The 21,647-nt window shown below is 41.0% G+C and overlaps 1 protein-coding gene across 4 annotated transcripts in view; it reads right to left on the bottom strand.

The window, feature by feature from the left end:
- The window catches only part of USP9X (ubiquitin specific peptidase 9 X-linked), a 209,910-nt gene that overhangs the window by 20,697 nt on the left and 167,566 nt on the right, over positions 1-21,647 (bottom strand). For all 4 annotated transcript variants that reach the window (XM_077817431.1, XM_077817422.1, XM_077817413.1 and 1 more), the window contains 6 exons: positions 20,112-20,253; positions 18,639-19,389; positions 17,728-17,851; positions 15,948-16,173; positions 2,351-2,480; positions 113-298 (listed from right to left, as the gene is read on the bottom strand). In XM_077817431.1, coding sequence (XP_077673557.1) covers positions 113-298; positions 2,351-2,480; positions 15,948-16,173; positions 17,728-17,851; positions 18,639-19,389; positions 20,112-20,253 — 1,559 coding nt within the window. The remainder of the gene's footprint in view (positions 1-112; positions 299-2,350; positions 2,481-15,947; positions 16,174-17,727; positions 17,852-18,638; positions 19,390-20,111; positions 20,254-21,647) is intronic.

Here is a 21,647-nt window from a genome sequence, read left to right as displayed (position 1 = left end):
GCTCCAATCAGTACATTTAATAAATAGCAAAACACCACATATGCTAATAATTTACCAACTTATAACCAATGTTTTCAATTAATTTAAAGAAAACTTGTAAAATTCACTATACCATTGATAGAAGACTGCATACGTGATGACACATTGCAACAACGGATTAGCTGTGACACTACAGTGTACAATTTTCCCAGTTCAGCATACTGATATTTGATTGGAGGGCCTGGGCCTTCATCCAGAGCCACAAGCATGAACGTTGCAGGTACGCTTAGTTTCAGAAGTTGTGTCTTTTCTGCTACACCTTCAGAGGGGACAAAAAAATTACACCTCATGGATAGTATTGACAACAATATGTTATTACAAGCTTAACTCTTACTGTTCTTATGTAGTTGGATTTTTTGGAAAAAATTCTGAAGAATTTGAAAAAGTCATTTTCCACTGCTGGTTCTTATTCATGCTCTCAGTTATACATTCCTTCCAGGAGGGAGATGGGGGCACGGGGAAGAAACTGGACTGGATTCTTATTAGAGTTTAGCTGAAAACTGCATATATCAGCAGAATTGTGAACAAAAACATTTCCACAATGGTGCTCATTAGTGCTCACATAACTAGAGATCAGTCGCTAAGAACATAATGCTCCAATAAGTCTGTTAGTCTATAAGGAGCCACAGGTCTCTCTGCCACTAAGAACATGAGAACGGTCATACTGCATCAGATCAATGGCCCATCCAGCCCAGTATCCTGTCTTCTGATAGAGGCCAATGCCACATGCTTCAAAGGGAATGAACAGAATAGGGTGATTATCAAGTGATCCATTCCTATTGTCCAGTCCCAGCATCTGGCTGTCAGAGGCTCAGGGACACCCAGAGCATGGGGTTGCATCCCTATCTTGGCTAATAGCCACTGATGGACATATCCTACATTAACTTATTCAAATTTTTTTAAAATATTTTTGGCCTTCACAACATCCCCTGGCAATGAGTTCCACTGGTTGACTGAGTATCATGAGTCTCATATATATGTCTCCAATACTTTGCAGGAAGAAAGGTAAAGTCCACTTGTATCAGACTGGAAGAGAATCAGAATCCAAAGTGATTAAGTTGTAGACCATTACTGCAGCAAAAACATGCCTTAGAGTACCTTTATGCTTCATGATAACCTATATAACTATCAGTCATTCAAAATGCTGACCACAAAAAACTGACATTTTAAATTAAAAAGATTTATCGAGTTGTGGACAAGCTTAATTAATCAAATCACAGTAAACAACTAAAAATTTCACCAACGGCTAAACTGTGCTGACTGACTGAAGCACAAAACAGGTAAGCACTCAAGCCTATCAGAAAGCAGCATGTCAAGAATGATAGTGAATAGCACCATACTGCATCAACACCAGTCATTAGAAAATGATTAAACTTACATTATTTAATGAGTAAACAGCCACCACATATTCAGTAGAGTAAAAATAAAGAGCCACTGTAAGCAAATATTGCCCCCAAAATCAATATTAAGATTAAAAATAAACAAGCCTTGCAGTCTTGGGAAACAGAAGATTAAGTCCAATTCTTAAGGTTTCCTCTCTGAATTGGTTACATGATGTAGTTAGAGAACCCCTCCAAGTAACTGATTTGCTCAGCTGATCTTTGCCAGAGCATAACTGCTTATCTCATTATAACAAGTCCACGGCAACATGATTAGAGTAACAAACTGTGCGACTCATCATCATAATGCTTAGTTTTTATATAAACACTTTACAATGTCTAAACACTGTACAAACTTTAATTAACCTCCCTCCCTGAACCCCCTGAAGTTATGTACTAAAGTTTTTAATGTAATTTAAAATTGTGATATGCTGTTCAGCACCTGGAGCAATTTGGCAGGGGGCTATTTGTAAAAACAATATTACTATCACCATTTTAGGATAGAGGAATCAGTGGTTAACTGACTTACTCAAGGTTAGCAAGTCTTCTGCTGACCTAGTATTAGAAGTTTATAGTCCCAATCTTTGGCTACTAGACCACACTGATAACGTACAGTCTAGTGAGACTTTGGGCAAACCATTTAGCCTCTCTATGCCTCACTTTACTCATTGTAAAATGGGACATTATTTCACAAAAGTGTTGTGAAGTTTCATACACCCATTGTCAGAAATGTTTTGAAATACTCAGTTGGAAGTGCTATATAAGTACCTAATATTCTTAAAAGTATTACCACCACCACAAGTACAATATGGCCTGCAATTTCTTATTGATCCTGGTCATCTCATTACTTGAGTCAGCATGGTTAGTTTCCTATATGTAAAAACAGAGTGCCTTACAGCAACACCATTAAGCATATTTCATAAACTACTTACCTAGGTTGGCATACATCACGAACAGATTGAAATACTGTTGCAAATGGCGCCCATGCTCAGACACTTCCCTTCTAAGAAGGTTTAGTACTGCTCTCAGCAAGTGATCACTCAAACTTAAGTTATCATAGGCCTGCAAAACAAAAAAGTTCTAACATTAATGGCAGTTCCTGAACAGTTTCCATTCAGTAAATCCATACATGGGAGCTCAATACCTGATAACACGGTCAGCCTATTTAGGTGTCATTTTTCATGCAGCAAACTAGTATAAGGTGAAGCCCTTTTAAAGTGGAATAGTTAAAAAACCGGTTTATGAAATTCTAAGACAGCCTCAACTACTGGGTCCAAAGTGAGAGAAATAAGAACGCTTCACAGTACTCGACAAAAGAAAAATATTCACCGTTTTCCAATTAAGATGCAGTACATACACTGGGAAAGACAACCAAGTGCCCAAATTATAGTTAATTTTTTTAAATAAAAAAACGTATAATTAAAAGAAAAACCCATTCATAACTAGTGAGGAAGGAGAATGGGCAAGCGATATTCTACTATAAACATAGACTTAAGGGAAAAAATTGCTTGCATGTATTTTGATCCTCTCTGGAAGTTAAGAACTTAAGATAGATCTGAACTATCAGAGAATAAATTCGGATATGTATTTAAAATAAACGACCTGTATATTAATTAGAATGTGACCAATCATCATAGATAATGCAATAAAAATAAGCGCTGTTCCTTAGCAAGAGTAAACAGCCTCCAATAAAGTAAAGAATTAAAGGACTTCCCTGTTAATTCTCTGGGGAAAAAATTAAGAGTTCACAATTTTAATATGAAGTAAAAGTTCATATACCAACAAACAGAAAAACCTCTCTCTCCAGATTTAGCACTGGTACTCATCACTATACTACCTGAGCACGTCACAGGATCATAGCTGGCATAGTGAGGTACCCTTGTGAACTTTATTAAGTCTTTGGCTCTTCTTCCTTTCTCTGGTTATGGGAAGCACTATTTGAGTGTGGGTCCCGTCCCCCCCAAATTTTACTGAGGATTTTTTTTGGGGGGGGGGGGGGGCGGGTGAACAGAGTTTGATTGTGGCAGAAAAGGTTTATCAAAGGATTTGCAGCTTTCCCTACACGTAGTCACACTATTGATTAGACCCATCTACTGTCTAAGTTTGTTCACTGGCTTGGTCACCTCAACCACCAATGGCTTAACTCCAGCTCTGATATGCTTCCTTCTAGGCTTTGTGATTTGCAATGTCCAAGAGTGTATCTGTCTTGGCAGGTCAGAAATGGGTGATATGGTCTCTAATGTAGCTGAGATATGATCCCTTAGTGGCATTCACAATCGGGACCAAGGACTTGAATTGGCACGAGAAGGAGAAGGAGCCAGTGGAGGGAGTAAAGTACAGGAGTGCTGTACTTATGGCAATCTATCCCATGGAGGAGAGGGCAACTACATTCTGTGCAAATTGGAGCCTTTGAATTGTTTACACAGTCAGCTTCTGACACAGTGAATAATTCAACCTGGAGATGACAAATCTCTGCATAAATGTGGCCACATCCTCATCTGGAAGGAAAAGGTGAATTTTCCTCGAAAGCTGCAGGTGGAACATGGTGTTTATCAGTGATGCAACCTGCTCATGCAGGCTCAATGATGAGCTAAAAAGGACCCCAAAGCTTCTCACCCCTTTAATGAATTGTGTGTGCGTGTGAACACAAAATTAGATATTTTTCATTGTTGTATGCAGTACAGTAACTGTGTTGGTCCCAGGATATTAAAGAGACAAGGTGGGCAAGGTAATAGTTTTAATTAGACCAACTTCTGCTGGTGAGAGACAAGATTTCGAGCTGCACTGAGCTCTTCCTCAGGTACGAGAGAGAGACAAGCTTTCAATCTACCCGAGAAAGAGCTCTATGAAAGAGCTCAAAAGCTTGCCTCTCTCACCAACAGAAGTTGGTCAGTAAAAGATATTATCTCACCCACCTTGCCGAATACACAAAATTAAAAAGATGGTGGAAACAGTTGGTCATTTAATCCAGAAGATAGGCCTTTGTTCTATAGTACTGAAAGGCCAAACCTTGCTTCATTGCAAAGAACTGCCAATGGTAAGTCCTCAGAGTTTGTGGTTCTTTCTGTATCATGACAAAAGATCAAGCCTCAAGATCATTCAGGGCAGTTCTGGAATGTTCTAGGGCACTAGTCTTCATATAGAGATTGGCTCAAACAGTTCCCATCTACCACCTTCTTGATTCATTTTCCTATAAAGGTGAATTGCAAGATTGGGTGATAGCTGGATGAATATTTAGCCTTTATAGATCATGTTATACATCTTCAAGTCACTTCACAAACACTATCAATCCTCAGTGTCTCTCTCTGTCAAGAATTATAGGTTAAGTGGTACCCATATTTTGAAGATAGGAAACTGAAGCAAGAGAAAAATGACCTGTCCAAAATCTGAGTGGGTGGCCAAGCCTCAAGTTCCAAAAAACCCCCACAAGTTTCAGACTCCCTATTCTGAGCTCAAACTACTGGAAAACACTGTCTTCTGCCTCCTTCTATGACTTCAGTGTCAAGTGATGGCTTCCCTAAGCAGCAGTTGTACCTCAGCATATTTCATAAAATCAGCTCTGTACCCTACACTAAGGAATTAATAAATCAATCCAACCAGTTACTAACTCCATGTTGACTTTTGCTAGCCATTATCAGCTAGGATATCCACCCACAAGCAGTGGACTTAAATCCATAATGGATTCTCCAGACGTCGTGAGGTATGACTCTACCAAATAAATGCAGTGGATGTACTCATGCCTTCTCACTTGGACAACTGTGTGTCTACACTGAGACAAACTGAACAATGAAACTTCTTGAGACGCCAATTAATTAGACTCTTCACCTGAAGAACAGCTCCAATCAGTAATGGCAAACCATTTATATTTGCATTGATTACAGCTTTGTGAAATGTTCCCTAGACTCTATTGAGTGTTCCTCTGATCATAACTTCATCATTCACTCTGCTTGTGACTCATGGTCAGAACAGGTAAGAAAAAAGACCCAAAGCTGACGCAGCACAGTCAGCACTTCTAAAAAGTGCTATATTGTAGCAGGCCATGACCACCTCCCACCCCCACAAAACTTCTCACAATCCAGATGTGGCTCCGACCACCTGTTAGAAATAAACCCTGATATGTGGAGCCAAGAGTGACTGTGGTGGCTACTAATCTAATTTTTCAATTGAATGAGGCATAAAAAGAATGCACAAGTGTGTCCAGAATGTCTTTTAGTTATTGATACATTACCAGTCACTGTAGTATCTAGTTGGAGACTTGCAGCGACTTGAAACATTATATAACATTGATGAGACTAATATTGATATACTGCATCCAGTTCTGGGGTCCACATTTTAAAAAGGATGTTGAAAAATGGGAGAAAATGCCTTAAGCTAAACAACTTGAGTCCTTTGTCTTTCAGTGTATCTAAAGAAGAACGAGGGTTGACTTGATTACAGTGTATAAATACCTTCACAGGGAGAAAATATGGAGTACTGAACAGGCTCTTAAATCTAGTGGAGAAAGATATAACAAAAAACAAGGTCTGGAAGCTGAAGCCAGATAAAAATTAGTGCCTAATTTTTAAATTTAATTTACCAGTGAGTGTAGATAGTCATCAACCATTGCAACAAACTACCAAAGGAAGTGCTGACATCTCTTGGTAACTTCAAATCAAGACTGGATGTCTTTTTGGAAGGTATGTTTTAGCCAAACACAAATTATGCTTTAGTCAAACAAGTTATTGGGCTCAATACAAGGGTATATGGGTAAAATGTAACAGCCTGTGATATACAGGAAGTCAGATTAGATCATCTAATGGTCCCTTCTGGCCTTAAATGTCAAGAATCTTGCTCCATAATCACATCATCAAACCCAAGAGCTAGGTTTCAAAATCTCTTTGACTGAGATGACGACATCCATTGTTCTAGTCAGACAAAAGAATAACTCTTGAAGCATACTGGCATTAGGTGGAGCACAGTCAAAAGAGATCTAAGTGAGTCTTTCCAATTCTCCTTTAAATAGATTCTGAACATGAGTAAGACAGATTCCTGAGAGAAAGCTACACAAAAGTCATTAGATGTCTCCTTCACTGAAGACCTTATGACCAAAAGCCTGCAGACAACAGGTAAAATAAACGTCAAAGAAGACAGAATAAAGTACCTTAAGTTCCCAGTGAAATAGGTGAGTGGCCATTGCTAGCCTGGAAAAAGAGACTTTAAAATTTGTCCATACTTTTGGTTAAGGAAATTAGTCAAGTAAACGTAAATAAAGGTTCCGAAACCCCAGACGGTCTTGGAATAAAACATACACACTGTGAGACAGATTGACACTTAGGTTCCAATCCTGCAAACACTTGTGAATAGTCCCAGTGAATTTAATGGAATGACTCGTGCTTAAAATTACATACATGGTAAGTGCTGCAGGACTGGGGTCTTAAATAAGCACTACAGCAATCATAATGGTAGAATAGTAAATATGGCAGGCGACCAGCTTGGCTTAATGGTGAAATCCTAGCGGATCTTAAACATAAAAAAAGCTTACAAGAAGTGGAAGGTTGGACATATGACCAGGGAAGAGTATAAAAATATTGCTCGGGCATGTAGGAATGATATCAGGAGGGCCAAATTGCACCTGGAGCTGCAGCTAGCGAGAGATGTCAAGAGTAACAAGAAAGGTTTCTTCAGGTATGTTGGCAACAAGAAGAAAGCCAAGGAAAGTGTGGGCCCCTTACTGAATGAGGGAGGCAACCTAGTGACAGAGGATGTGGAAAAAGCTAATGTACTCAATGCTTTTTTTGCCTCTGTCTTCACTAAGAAGGTCAGCTCCCAGACTGCTGCGCTGGGCATCACAAAATGGGGAAGAGATGGCCAGCCCTCTGTGGAGATAGAGGTGGTTAGGGACTATTTAGAAAAGCTGGACGTGCACAAGTCCATGGGGCCGGACGAGTTGCATCCGAGAGTGCTAAAGGAATTGGCGGCTGTGATTGCAGAGCCATTGGCCATTATCTTTGAAAACTCGTTGCGAACGGGGGAAGTCCCGGATGACTGGAAAAAGGCTAATGTAGTGCCAATCTTTAAAAAAGGGAAGGAGGAGGATCCTGGGAACTACAGGCCAGTCAGCCTCACCTCAGTCCCTGGAAAAATCATGGAGCAGGTCCTCAAAGAATCAATCCTGAAGCACTTGCATGAGAGGAAAGTGATCAGGAACAGCCAGCATGGATTCACCAAGGGAAGGTCATGCCTGACTAATCTAATCGCCTTTTATGATGAGATTACTGGTTCTGTGGATGAAGGGAAAGCAGTGGATGTATTGTTTCTTGACTTTAGCAAAGCTTTTGACACAGTCTCCCACAGTATTCTTGTCAGCAAGTTAAGGAAGTATGGGCTGGATGAATGCACTATAAGGTGGGTAGAAAGTTGGCTAGATTGTCGGGCTCAACAGGTAGTGATCAATGGCTCCATGTCTAGTTGGCAGCCGGTGTCAAGTGGAGTGCCCCACGGGTCGGTCCTGGGGCCGGTTTTGTTCAATATCTTCATAAATGATCTGGAGGATGGTGTAGATTGCACTCTCAGCAAATTTGCGGATGATACTAAACTGGGAGGAGTGGTAGATAGGCTGGAGGGGAGGGATAGGATACAGAAGGACCTAGACAAATTGGAGGATTGGGACAAAAGAAATCTGATGAGGTTCAATGAGGATAAGTGCAGGGTCCTGCACTTAGGATGGAAGAATCCAATGCACCGCTACAGACTAGGGGCCGAATGGCTAGGCAGCAGTTCTGCGGAAAAAGACCTAGGGGTGACAGTGGATGAGAAGCTGGATATGAGTCAGCAGTGTGCCCTTGTTGCCAAGAAGGCCAATGGCATTTTGGGATGTATAAGTAGGGGCATAGCGAGCAGATTGAGGGACGTGATCGTTCCCCTCTATTCGACATTGGTGAGGCCTCATCTGGAGTACTGCGTCCAGTTTTGGGCCCCACACTACAAGAAGGATGTGGATAAATTGGAGAGAGTCCAGCGAAGGGCAACAATAATGATTAGGGGTCTAGAACACATGACTTATGAGGAGAGGCTGAGGGAACTGGGATTGTTTAGTCTGCAGAAGAGAAGAATGAGGAGGGATTTGATAGCTGCTTTCAACTACCTGAAAGGGGGTTCAAAAGAGGATGGCTCTAGACTATTCTCAATGGTAGCAGATGACAGAACGAGGAGTAATGGTCTCAAGTTGCAGTGGGGGAGGTTTAGATTGGATATTAGGAAAAACTTTTTCACTATGAGGGTGGTGAAACACTGGAATGCGTTACCTAGGGAGGTGGTAGAATCTCCTTCCTTAGAGGTTTTTAAGGTCAGGCTTGACAAAGCCCTGGCTGGGATGATTTAACTGGGAATTGGTCCTGCTTCGAGCAGGGGGTTGGACTAGATGACCTTCTGGGGTCCCTTCCAACCCTGATATTCTATGATTCTAATGGTTCAGGTGCTTTGGTACCTCACATGGCATAAATGATGAGACAGAATGAGATGTCCCTACAAGCTAACCTCTGGTAGACATCTAGGTTAGAGGACATCTTTCCTCAACAGAGTCTGAATTGCTTGATATTAAACTGATAGAAATCTGCCCTAAAAAAAACCATCAAGGTATTTAGCAGATTCTCAAACTTCCAGCTAAAAAGACAACTAAATTAGTCTTAGTGTATCAGTTATTATTATCTGTAGAACTGTAGCATGTAATGGCCATAGTCATGTACCAGGACCCGATTGTACTAGGCACTGTACAAACAGAACAAACAAATAGATTACAAACTCTTCAAGGCAAGGTCTAAGCAAATCTCAGTAGACTACAGTGCATAGTCATATAGGAATGTGGAGAGATGCATTTACTAGGTCCACAGAAGTGAAGAAGTCCCCTTAGAGATATTACTACTAAATCTAGAGTCTCCATCTGGAATCTCGTTTTCTTCATCCATTAAGCTGTTTGACATCTAGAATGGCTGACCCTGCTCGCTTCTGGACAATGAAGAAAATGGAGCATAATCCTAAGAATTTTTTTCTAAGGGAACAGTTTCTATTGATCCTATGTCCAGGAGATGAAGAAGTTACTCACATTATGCAGTAATGATGGTTCTTTGAAGTGTCCCCCCCAACAGGTGCTCCACTGTAGGTGTGTCTGTGTCCCTGAGCAGCTGATCAGAGAACTTTGGTAGCAGTGTCTGTTCACCCAGCACATGCGCTGCTCCCCACCTGCCATGGGGCTAGTTAATATGCATAGGTGAACCCTACCCTCAGTTCCTTCTCTACCATAGAGTCTAATCAACTACTAGAACACAGAAGTAGATGGGAGGAGGATGGGTTGTGGAGTACCCAGAGAGACATACATCTCGTAGAACCATCATTACTGCACAAGGTGAGTAACTTCGACTTTGAGTAGTGTCCCTATGGGTACCCCACTTTAAGTGACTCCTGAGCAGTACCCACCACTAGAGGCTGGAACTTTACAGTTGAGTTTGATATCGATGATAGTGCTATGGGGCACCAAATTTGGTGTCTGGATCCGAATACTCCAGGATGGCACAATGTTTTTCCAAGGTGTGTGCAGATGCCTATGTAGCTACTCTGCAGATTTCTGATATAGGGATAAAGCGACGGACGAGGAGACTGACCTGGTAGAGTACATGCATACTGAAGGTATGTTGTTACATTACACAACTGTAACAGAATTTCACACAGCTTGAGACTCAGAGTATCCTTGAGCTGAAATCGCTGAACCTTTTGACTTATCTGTAATGGAGAGGAAGAGTCAGATTTTCTGAAAACTCTTGTCCTGTACAAATAGAAAGCCAAGGCTTTCCTCACATTGAACGTATGGAAAATGGATTCCTAGTATCCTGAAGAGGTTTGGAATAAAAGGCTGGAAGCTGAATAAGCTGATTCATGTGAAATGCAGGAGTCATCTTGGGAGTGAACTCTGCATGTGGTCTGAGCATGACTATCAGGGAAGAACACAGTGAAAGGGGCATGTGCCATCAGAGCCGTTATCTCCCCTATCCTTCTTGCAGAGTTGATGGCGATCAGAAACGCCGTCTTCATGGAAAGGTGAGTCAATGAACAAATGGCCATAAGTTCAAATGGTAATCTAGTCAGTCCTTCTAGCACTAGGTTGAGATCCCGTTGGAGGGCTGGGAAGTCTGGGTTGTGGAAAGAGGTTTGCCTTTGAGAAACCTCTTCATAGTCAGATGGGAGAAGATTGAGTATCCTTCTGCCTGCTGGTGGAAAGTTGCAATTGCTACTTGATGAACCTTTTGCAAACTAACAGAGTCCAGATTTCTTGAGAGTCCACAGGTAGTCCAGAACTACCGGTAAGGTGGCTGTATTAGGAGTCACACCTTTGGGCTGGCATCAGATCAGAAATCTCTTCCATTTTTGTAGATAGGTACAATGAGCAGCTCCTTTCCTCCTGTGCCTCCTCAGAGGAAGATGTGTTTATGTGCTGGACCCATGAAGGAGCCATGCTTTGAGCTGCAGAATCCGCAGGTTAGAATGGAGAATTTGTCTCCTGTTCTGCGATAGAAGGTAAGATATGATTGAAATGTGGCAGTAAGCATCTTGGAGGTCGAGGGCCAAGAACCAATCTCCTTTTTTTAACGTTAGAATGATCTTTGATAACATGACCATCCTGAACTTCTGAGCCTTGATAAATTTGTTGAGGGCTCGGAGGTCCAATATGGGTCTCCAACCCCCTTTTTTCTTCAGTATCAAGTAGTAACAAGAATAGAAACCTCCACCCCTTAGATGTATGGGCACTGGCTCATTGAAGAGGGACAGTGAAGGGTGTTTGGAAGGAGGAAGGGAGGAAGAAATGGATCAAGTATACATCCCAGATGATCTCCAGCACCGATTTGTCGGAGATTATTCATTCCCAGGTGCTGCACAATGGAGGGAGATGGTTCCCTAAGGGATGGAATTTTCCAGAGTGATGCAGCAGTTAGAAGAGTGTTCTATAAACACCTCAACCAACCCGTCAAAACTGTCTTTTCAAGGTAGAGGGTTGAGAGGAAGTTTGCTGAGATCCTGATGTTTTCTGTCTAGGGAACCTGGGCTTCTTCCTTTTGGGTTCATATGATCTCTGTGAATATTGAGATGAATATTGTGATGAATGGAGGACTACATTTTCTTTTGTATCCGGGAGTACAGATCCTGAGGGATCAAAGGGTGGCCCTGGAATCTTTTAATGTGTGAAGGGAGGCATGGGTCATCTCTGTAAATATTTTTGTCCCATCAAAGGGATGGGACTCCACAGTCAATTGGACCTCCTTTGAGAAGCCAGACAGATGAAGCCACGAAGACTGTCTCACTACAATAGCAGTAGAGATGAAACTAAACTTGGCATAGTTTTGACAGTCATATTTAGCCAACAAGGTATGACAATTCGCTACTAGGAACTGGAGGGTGGCCAAGGAGTTCCTGCAAAAAAGGTCAAGGCGCTTCCAGTTACCGTCATAAAGGGTTGACAAACTGGTGTTGGCGGCCCTTAGAAATAACTGCATCCACAATATTAGAATTGGGAGGTGGGTGTGAAAACAAATTCCTGTGTCTTTCGCTGGCACATAATATTTCTTGCACTTGAATCCCAAAATTCCATCCCTTAGGGAACCATCTCCCTCCATTCTGCAGCACCTGGGAATGAATAACCTCCGACAAATCGGTGCTGGAGATCATCTGGGATGTATACTTGATCCATTTCTTCCTCCCTTCCTCCTTCCAAACAAGTAATATTTCTCCCACTTGCAAGTTGGTGGGACAGATGCAGGAGTCTGCCATATTATCTTGGCGGGGTCCAGTAGAGTCTCATTAATAGAGAGGGCCACTCTGGAAGAGGTGGAGGAATGTAAAATGTCCACCAGCTTCTGGTGCAACTCAGTCACCCCTTGCAGAGGTATTTGTAGTGCTCCTGCCACCCTCTGTGCCAAGTCTTGGAATAGTTTAAAGTTATCAGCCATAGATGGCGAAGAGGGCATCACTGTCTCACATCAGACGACAACAACGAGAAGTGGGCTTGAGAAGTGATTTCCTCCACAACTTGGGCCTCCAGTTCCTCCCTTGCCTGCTCAGGGGGTTCAGAGGCCCTTGAGGCAGCAGCTGAAGGAGGGTACTTCCTTGGCTACTGGTAGGCCACCGTAGAGATGGAGGCCTGTTACCTTTGGGCCTGCCAAGGATCCCAGTACAGTTACTTTGATGGGAAGGTGCCCAGTGGTTGATACCACAGCTACCTCTCTCACCCACTTGTCTGTGGTCGATCAAGGCCATTCTCTGAGAAGTGGGAAATTCTGCCAGCTAGATTCAGGTCTGGGTGGAGGCACGTTTGTTCTCATAGTGGACTCAGAATGGGTGGATCCACTTCTGGATCTTCCACCTTCATCCAGGGTTTCTGCCCTGATATACCCATTGTCTTTCATTTGATTCCTTTGTGAGGAGGATGGACAAAAGCAGCATTTTTGTCTGTTGCTGGGTTTTGTTGTCCCTCAGACTATTGGGTTAGGAGGGGCGAAAGTGTTTTGGTTTGGCTATGCCTTCTGACACTAGTTTTTCCCAAAAAGGAGAGAGCCTGGGAATTTAGATGAGCATACAATTTGTTTAGAGTGAACATCAACCTTCCAGGGACAAAGCCAGATGTGACATCCGGCTGCTGAGGTGGATACTATGGCCCTGACTGAAAATCTCATTGTATCCATTGAGGCACTTGCCACGAAGGCTGTTGCTAGTGAAAATTTTCTTACATGTAGACCAAAAGTCAGGATGGTGTCTGTCTTTCGTGGCCTTAAGGTCAACCAACTAAAACGTTGTGGCTCTTGGAAAGCATGTAGCCGCCAGGATGCTCTAAGGGTGGCTGATGAAGCCCCTTCTGCAGGTGGCTTTCACCTTTCTATTAGCTGGATTTTTGGTAAAGAAATCTCATTCAGATGAAATTACCATATCTTTGCGAGAGATGCCACTGCTGCATCAATCTTTGGTATATCTGTAACATTTTTTGGCTATTGCAACTTGTAATACCTAAGTACATGCCTGCTTATGCTTTTACCCTTATGAGGGGTTTTCCACTCCTCTCTGATCACATCCTCCAAAAATGGGTGAGATGGGACTAGTGTCTCAGGTGAGGATTTAGAAGGCAGGTTATTTACTTTTAGGCTTGTCCCTCTGCCTGCTCAGTAAGCACTACCACCTTTCTGTAGCTAGCTTTATGCAGTGCCTTGAGCCCTCTGGATATGTCTCCCGCAGTGTCCTCCCCTGCGGAGTCCCACTCCCTCTGCCAAGGGGATGGGATTTCATTGCTGGAGTTCCCCAATTCAAACTGGGAAGAAGAGGAACAGAGAACTTACACTGCATTTTAGGTCTAGGGGGAGTGGAAATCTGTAAATCCTTAAGGGTTTTTTCCGTCCGGTCCTGTTCTTCCCCAGGATTTACCAGGGCCGCCCAGAGGATTCAGGGGGCCTGGGGTCTTCAGCGGCGGGGGTCCTTCCGCTCCAGGTCTTCGGGGCACTTCACCAAAGACATGGTGCAGAGGGACCCCCGCCGCCGAACTTTGCTGCCAAAGACCCGGAGCGGAAGAAGCAGCGGTGGGGCCTTCACTCCGGGTGAGTTCGGCGGCACTGAAGGACCCGCTGCCGAAGTGCCGCCGAAAATTCTCCGGGGGCCCCTGAAAACTCTCGGAGGAGCCCTCGGGCAAATTGTCCCCCCCTCTGGGCGGCCCTGGGATTTACCCCCTGGCTTGGCCAGATAAACTTCTCCTCAACCTTGGAATCTTTCCCTCTCTGTGTTGCCAAATCAGGATTTTTTATGCTGGAATTGCAACTTCTTGGGGCAGAAGGACCTAACATGCCTGTCCGATTCAGAGTCCCGTGCCCTAGCAGTGCAAAGGTTGGTTGGTTGGTTGAGAAAAAACAGGGCATAACTGACCCTCCAAAGAGCCTGCAAAAGCTGTCTCACAAATAGCATATCGCTTGGATTTAGCTCAGTAGCTCTGCCATGCCGGGACATTGGGCACCGAGGGGCACTATAGTGCTGGCTCTGGGTGGTTGAGACCATCTCACTGCTAAATAGCAGATCTAGGAAAGGGAGAGATAGAAACCCTGTTCCCTAATACATGAAAAAAACAGATAAAATAATAAGTTAACAAAGAAAAGTCAGGAGCAAAGTGAACCACCATGTGACTGCTGAAGTGGAGGGAGACGATCTGGCAGTACACAGAAGGCCAGAGAAGCAGGCATGGCTAGCACAGGCTGTGCTACAGCTTTGAAATACCTCCAGAAACTGCAGACAGGACGGGAACAGCCCGTATCTATCTGAATTGTGGGAGACACTGGGCTACAGAAAAGAGCCTACTATTTGCAACTCCCTATTTCACATAACAGAAGCCTGTGCTTTTGATTCTGAAGGTCCTGGCTTCAGACTCCAGCTGACATCCCACAGTGGAGGGGTCATATATAGCAGTTCTCAAAACTAAGAGCAGGAGACCACTAAGTGAGGAACTGTAAGAGGTTCTGGAGAACTGCACTCAGTAGCCGGTAGCAGAATTCAGAATCAGAGGACATTCCCACATTATGTTTGTGTTTGTGACACAAACACAAACAAGGACACACAAAATGTGTCTGCACTGATTTCCAGAAAGATCTACAACCACTACCCTCCACCTTCCTCACCCCCCACACCTTTTTTTTTTTTAATCAAATCTGCTTTCTGCAAAGGTAGACAACAGAATGGTTGAAACAGCTGGGCTGCTAAGGAAGAGGGGAGGTAGTAGGCTCAAAAATCCCAGCAGCCGATCCATCTATTTACATTACAAAGGAACTTGGAGCTGCCCCATTTTTCAGACTAGATACACTTGAACAGAAAAAATGACTGAGGGACCAGGGGATAGTACATCATTATTTATTACAACAGTGCAATAAATAATGCAGATGCAGAAGTTTTCATTCAGCTTTTAATATAAAAACAGCTGCTGGGTCTAAGTGCATAGCTGATACATCAAATCCACCTGTGGAGACTATAAAAGGAGACCAAACAAGGATTATATAGCAAAATTTGAGCTGCCAAATGAAGTAAAACTATCAGTGATTGAAACATGCCCAGCTTCATCTTCATCATCACAGATGCTGTATTGCTAGATTTTACACCATTTACCACTTTCTGAAGAATACAAATTGAAAATTAATAAAGCCTACTGAAGGTTTGTTTCTGGAATTTTAACAACTACAACATTGCAACAGTTTTACGCATTCAGACTGACCAGATTAAAAAAACATAGTAAACTTTTTTTTTCTTTTGAACTATATTGAAATCATGATTTTTGGTGCCTCTAGTGTTGCAGGAGTGTGAATGAAAAACCTGAGGCTCACCTCCATTAAAACCAAATGATTTGTAAGAAATTATAAACAAATATTTGTTTATAAACAATTGTCCAAAGTTTGCAGCTTTGATGCTGCCACTTGTTCCAAATGAGCATTTAAGTAAGTTGCAAAACAAATAAGTAGGTGTTTAGACTGAAAACTGTGTAAATACCTGACTAGACGGTCCAGGAGAGGCAAAAGGTGAAGGACATGGTCCGTCTTGCAATGAAAAATGTGCAATAAATACTATAAGCTTTGCAAATGCACCCCTCACTTCAGCACTAGGGCATTCCAAAAGATACTCAGAAAAGCGGTTTGAAACATTAAAAAGGACGTTGTGTGCAAACCAAAAGCGTACATTCTTGCTGTGACGAAGGAGGATGCATAACGCATCATACCTGAAACAGAGAAGATACATTACAACTGTGATATTAACATCAACATTAAAATAACAACAACATATTTACAAGATGCAACCCTCATTTTCTATAGCATAAATGTCTTCCATTTGCTGTCTTAACCACCCATTCCTTTAGAAATTGAGGAAAAAGCAGATTTCTGTTCAAACATAGGTCTTTTTGATCATCTGTCACATCTCCACAGAAAATGTGATTACTTATCCTGACTAGAGCTGTCTTAACTGTTTTGTTCACTAAACAGTAAAAAGGACCATACTGTGGTTTTCTTTCATACAAATTATTTAAAATGAAAGTACTGAAATTAGAATTAAATATTAAGCCAGAAGGTTTTCATTTCCATCTCCAACATATGCCAAAAAGCAATACGTACCCCAACTTCATCAAATTTGCACTCTAATGTAGGCTCCCAAGCTGAGAGTCATTGCAGACTCAATTCCTCTGTGGATTAGGCACGGGGGGTGGGGGGGGGCGGGGGGAGGGGGAGGAGCATAACTGATCAATGGATTACACAAGCACCAGGTGGGCCAAGACAAATATGAAATGTGTATTTTGGTGATTCACACCATAATTTACAGTTTATCGTAGTTTCTAAGTACAAAACCTGCTTTAAAAAGGTCTTCTGATTGTGTGAATCACATGCAGTTGTACTACCCCCACACACAGATCAGCAGTAGGTTATGAAATGTTTTGATCATCAGATTCCTAGCTTAGACCCTTCCTACTTGAGCTACAGGCGTAAACGCTCGCTCCTTTCTAGACCAATCACTGGAAGAGGGTTTAACACCTTCCCAGAGTGTTACACAACTATTTACGAGTCAGCAATTGAGTACTGCTGATTCTGTTCCCAGCTCTGGAAGAAGTGTGGGGTTTATGGTGGTTAGAGATTGACTAAACCAGTATGGGTTAGCCGTTTTGAAAGACAGTATGGTACAGAGCCTAAGACAGGTTTCTCATGTTTCAGACCTGGGCTCTTTGTTTAGGCAGTGAAGTTGCATAAACTCTCAGCTAATGTATTTTTAAAATGGGGGTGATATGTGTGTGTGTCCCAGAGTATCAGATTTCTTGCAAAAGGGTAAAAAAGAAAACAGACAATCCAGCGGAAAACTGCCAAACGTGGTGATTGTAAACTCTTGCAATTCTTCGCACCAAGTCATTTTTCATCAAACCACCATGAGACATTCAAACAGCGCTCAGAGATTATATTCTATGTTTTGGGTTGTGCCATTGCAATGGAGATTTTTAAAGGAAGTACTGTTAAACATGAATTCTGTAACACAACCGTTACTATAGTATAGCTTATTCCTGCACAATCATCATATACATCAAAAGGAGGCTAGCCCTCACTTCAATTTAGAGCTCAATATCTCCCCTGTACTTCCCCATCCAGATTTAGCTCTCATCTCCACATACACATTTGAAATAGACATGGAATGAATACCTCAAACAGCTTTAACCCTATTTTTACACAACCTGAATTTCTTAAAGGAAACCAAACTGTCAAAATGGTACAGTCATTGTTAAAGACAAATATACCAATCACTGGCAGGGCCACGGACTATTTTCTTTGTGTGAAATCCTGTGGTGAACAGAAATCTAGCAGCTAGCTGAATACTGATCATAGTTATTTCTTCTGCTTCAGGCAACAGGTGATCTTGTCCTAAAGAAGTGTAGACAAAATAAAAAACAAATAATTTTACCTACAATTGGCAAAAAGACTAACTAACGTTCTTGTTTGGTAGCATAAACCTGGTCAAAACAGAATCTAACATAACGTCCAGAACCTCTCATTACTGATTAAGGCCTAATCTTTCAAAAGTGAACAGTAATTATGGGTTAACTTGAGATACCTTAAAGAGGCACAATTTTCAGAAAGTGCTCAGTTTCCACTCTGAAAAACATAAGCCGCTTTCAGGTAAATCTGTGTGCCCAACTTGAGATATTAGTCACTTCTGAAAAATTAGATCTAACCTTGAAAATTTGGTTAGGTCACAGCTGAGTGATGGAGTTAATCAACCAAAGCAGCTGCTGCTAATTACTTTTGCCTTTAGTAACATACTCTTAAACAAAAGGTAAGAAACTTCAACAAACAAGTAAGACTTCAAGAAACGATGGCAGGAAAAAAATGTCAACAGTATTATAGAAATTTAATACATCTGGTATCCATAAGAATTATTTTAGTGATTTTTGAAACACAGTTTAACATAATAGATAAAAAATAAGGTAATAAATCCTTTTTAAAATGAAAATCAGAAAAATTATTCTAATGGTGCAGGTAACCTTAAAGGAAAGCAGTACCCATTAGGAAAAAAAATGTTCAAAACGAAATGCAATATATTAACTTTTGATAGGACTCAAGAATTCTAAACAAAGATCATAAAATCTTTCCTGGCAACAGAGACTAATTTTCTATAAGAACAATAGATAATAAACTTTCAAATACTAACCTGGAGGAGGATTTAAGTAGACACTGTTACAAGTAAGCAATTTCTTTATAAACTGGAAATATTCTAGACTGTACTGCATACGGTTATGCATGAATTGCACATTCTGTTTCCGTACACTTCGCTCAATGGCGGATGGCATTTTAATCTGGTGGGGTTTAGTGGTCATAGCTAGTTCTGAAATATATTTTATTAGTTCATTGTCTTTATCCATTGTGTCCATACGTTCATAAAAAAGAATGTAAGCATTCCACCACCTCTTCTGGCGTCTGTAGGACATGCGCTTCATCATATGATCAAACACCTCCCCCATGTACTCTCCACCAAAACACTGATTTTTCATTTCTTCATCATCATCCATTTTACACTCTGTTACATCTCCATCATCAAATTTATACCATCGATTTTTCTCACCATCTCCACCATTTCTCTGGATAATGTAAGAGTAATAATGTCCACCACTGGCCTGACCACTGTGTACTAATACACCAACTAGCCTGTATTTAGTGCTCCCAGAGTGCTCATTTTCCGGCTGTTCATTTTGTATCAACTGATTTTCAGGATTTACATCATCTCCTTCCAATTTAGCTACACCTGCCACTGTATAAGGCTCCATGTCCAGCTCCCGTGGAAATTCAAAATAATCATTGAACTTGATTGCACATTCCCTTTCCCAGTCATAGTCAAATCGTTTTAACTGGATAGCAAGAACTGGAGGCAACTTCTTAATCAACAAGCGTTTCACTGTATCAACCTAAAAAAACAATCAAACAGTATACTAACAGATATTGATTCTTAAATTTTCATCATCACTCAACACAAAATTTAAGGTCTAATGATGAAAAACCCATTTAATAAATACTGTCAATGTTTATCAATAATATACTGAGCAACTTCAGCATCAATAGCATCTTGGCTGCAAAGCAAACAACATAGTGTAAATAGCATTTCAAATTTCATACAATAAGCACGCAATGGACTTGGAAGTAAAATAATATTGTTAACATCTCATTGAATTATTGCTAACTATTAAAACAGTAGCAGTTCTCTACAGCCTACATCACCATGATATCATCTGACCTGTTTAGGCCACTGTTAAGCTATCTGTTATACATTTCAAACAAATTTCCAAGTTACTTCTGAAAGGTTTGCTTACAAATCCACTTTTCCATAAGCAGATACACACTTTCAAAAAAATGCAACACTAAAAAACAGGGTTGCAGTAACTTTAGATATAGGAGAGAAGCAGGTTGGTCATTTGAGATCTGGATTCCTGACACAAATTCTGAAGTCTTATTTAAATAAATGACGGTTTCCTAGAAATATTCACAGTGAAACTGCCTCACCCAACCACAGACTGATAAATTATGTGCTAAAAAATAATCAAATTTAAATATATTATGCTAAAAACAAGCTAAAACTTTGTTAAACCAGTAACAAACTTGCACAAAAATAAATCACAAAAAGGATCATTACCTTTTTGTTGCATTTTTCACAATGATATGCATTTGCACCTTCCAATAAGTCTCCTTTGACATATTGTTCCAAAGAATCAAGCAGGTTTTGGTGATTTCTAATATCTACATTCAGAGTTGTAAAGGATTCCTCGCACTCGTACCTACAGATATGATTGGTGGGGGGGAAGGGGGAGAGGGAAAGGGGGAGATACAAACGTGTTCATTGGGCAATTTTACATGGTTTGCAAAACATTCTAGCACAAAATGTTTGGTTAGACATTTGATTACAACAGTGACACACTAAAATAAGAAGCCATTCTTTATTATATAAATGTATGTATGTAAAGTCACTGCTTCGACTATCAAAGATGACAGTTGAAATTACTTCCTCTTAAGTGCTAATTCAAAATGGTAAATCTTTGAACACATCAGCCTGTTTCAAAAATAAAGTATAATAGGTTTGTATTAAGCTTCAACATGAACTCCTTCTCAAACCACACCCCTCCACCAGGTGATTGATAGTCCAAGCAAAGGATAAAGGGTTTACAAAAATAAATATTTGCTACAGAAAACTCAACTCCATCCCCTAAAGCTAACAGCCACTTGGAATGAATCAATAAAGATGGTACCACAATAAGCAGACATGAAGAATGACTAAAACAATATGCTACTGTTTGTGTTGCATTGCAGATTTGAATTGCAGCACTTATCTGTGTGCACTCCAGCTGCGTTCAGTGTGTTAGGTGTAGCTGTATTGAATGGTGGCATGATTAGTTGGAGCAGATTAGCAGAGGTGTTACTATGAACCTCTTGCTCAAATTTCAACCACTAATCCTACCCCGGACACTCATGAGGCATGGCAAATTTCAAAACAATCCAAGCAAGCAGAGAGATTTTAGAGCACTTAGAAAAACAATCTGTTAAAACAGTGGGTCTCAATCTTAATAGCTGCTCAGTTATAGTAATAGGTGCATTTTTTTTTTTAATAAGTAACACATCAGATTATACTTTTTTCTGTGTAGAGTGTTTGACTACACAACGTATAGTCAGTTTCACTGGTTCCTTTGTACAGTCACTCAGTCTCTCCTGCTGAGCAGGACTCTGGCACAGCAACAGAACAGAAAAATATTTTAGAGAGAGGAAAATGCAACTGTAAAACCACAAAACTGGTAGGGGCAGTCAGAGGCAGGTATAGTACCTGAAACTACTTTTAGCTCACATGTTTGAAAGTGCATACACAGGCTAAGAATAATTGGATTTTTACTGGTAAATGTGGGTAAACATCTATTTCACTGCGCACATACAAACAGATGAAAAATAATGCCACTAATAATAAGCAAACTGGACAGATAGGCAAAGTAAGAAAAATGCTCTTGAGAACTTAAGGTATGATTTAAAGATATTTACTTTGTATATTTTGATGTGATGTTAACAATTTGTGTTTTAACTGTTGTAAAATTTTAACTTTTTGAATCACAACATCTACTGTTACTACATTATGGCCTGACTCTCCACCATAATTTCCAACAACTGTGAAGATTTTGATAAAAATAAA

This window comes from Eretmochelys imbricata, chromosome 1, assembly GCF_965152235.1.
Source record: "Eretmochelys imbricata isolate rEreImb1 chromosome 1, rEreImb1.hap1, whole genome shotgun sequence".
Taxonomy (NCBI): domain Eukaryota; kingdom Metazoa; phylum Chordata; order Testudines; family Cheloniidae; genus Eretmochelys; species Eretmochelys imbricata.
Note: the sequence above shows the minus strand (reverse complement) of the source record. Positions and strands in the feature narration are given on the sequence as shown.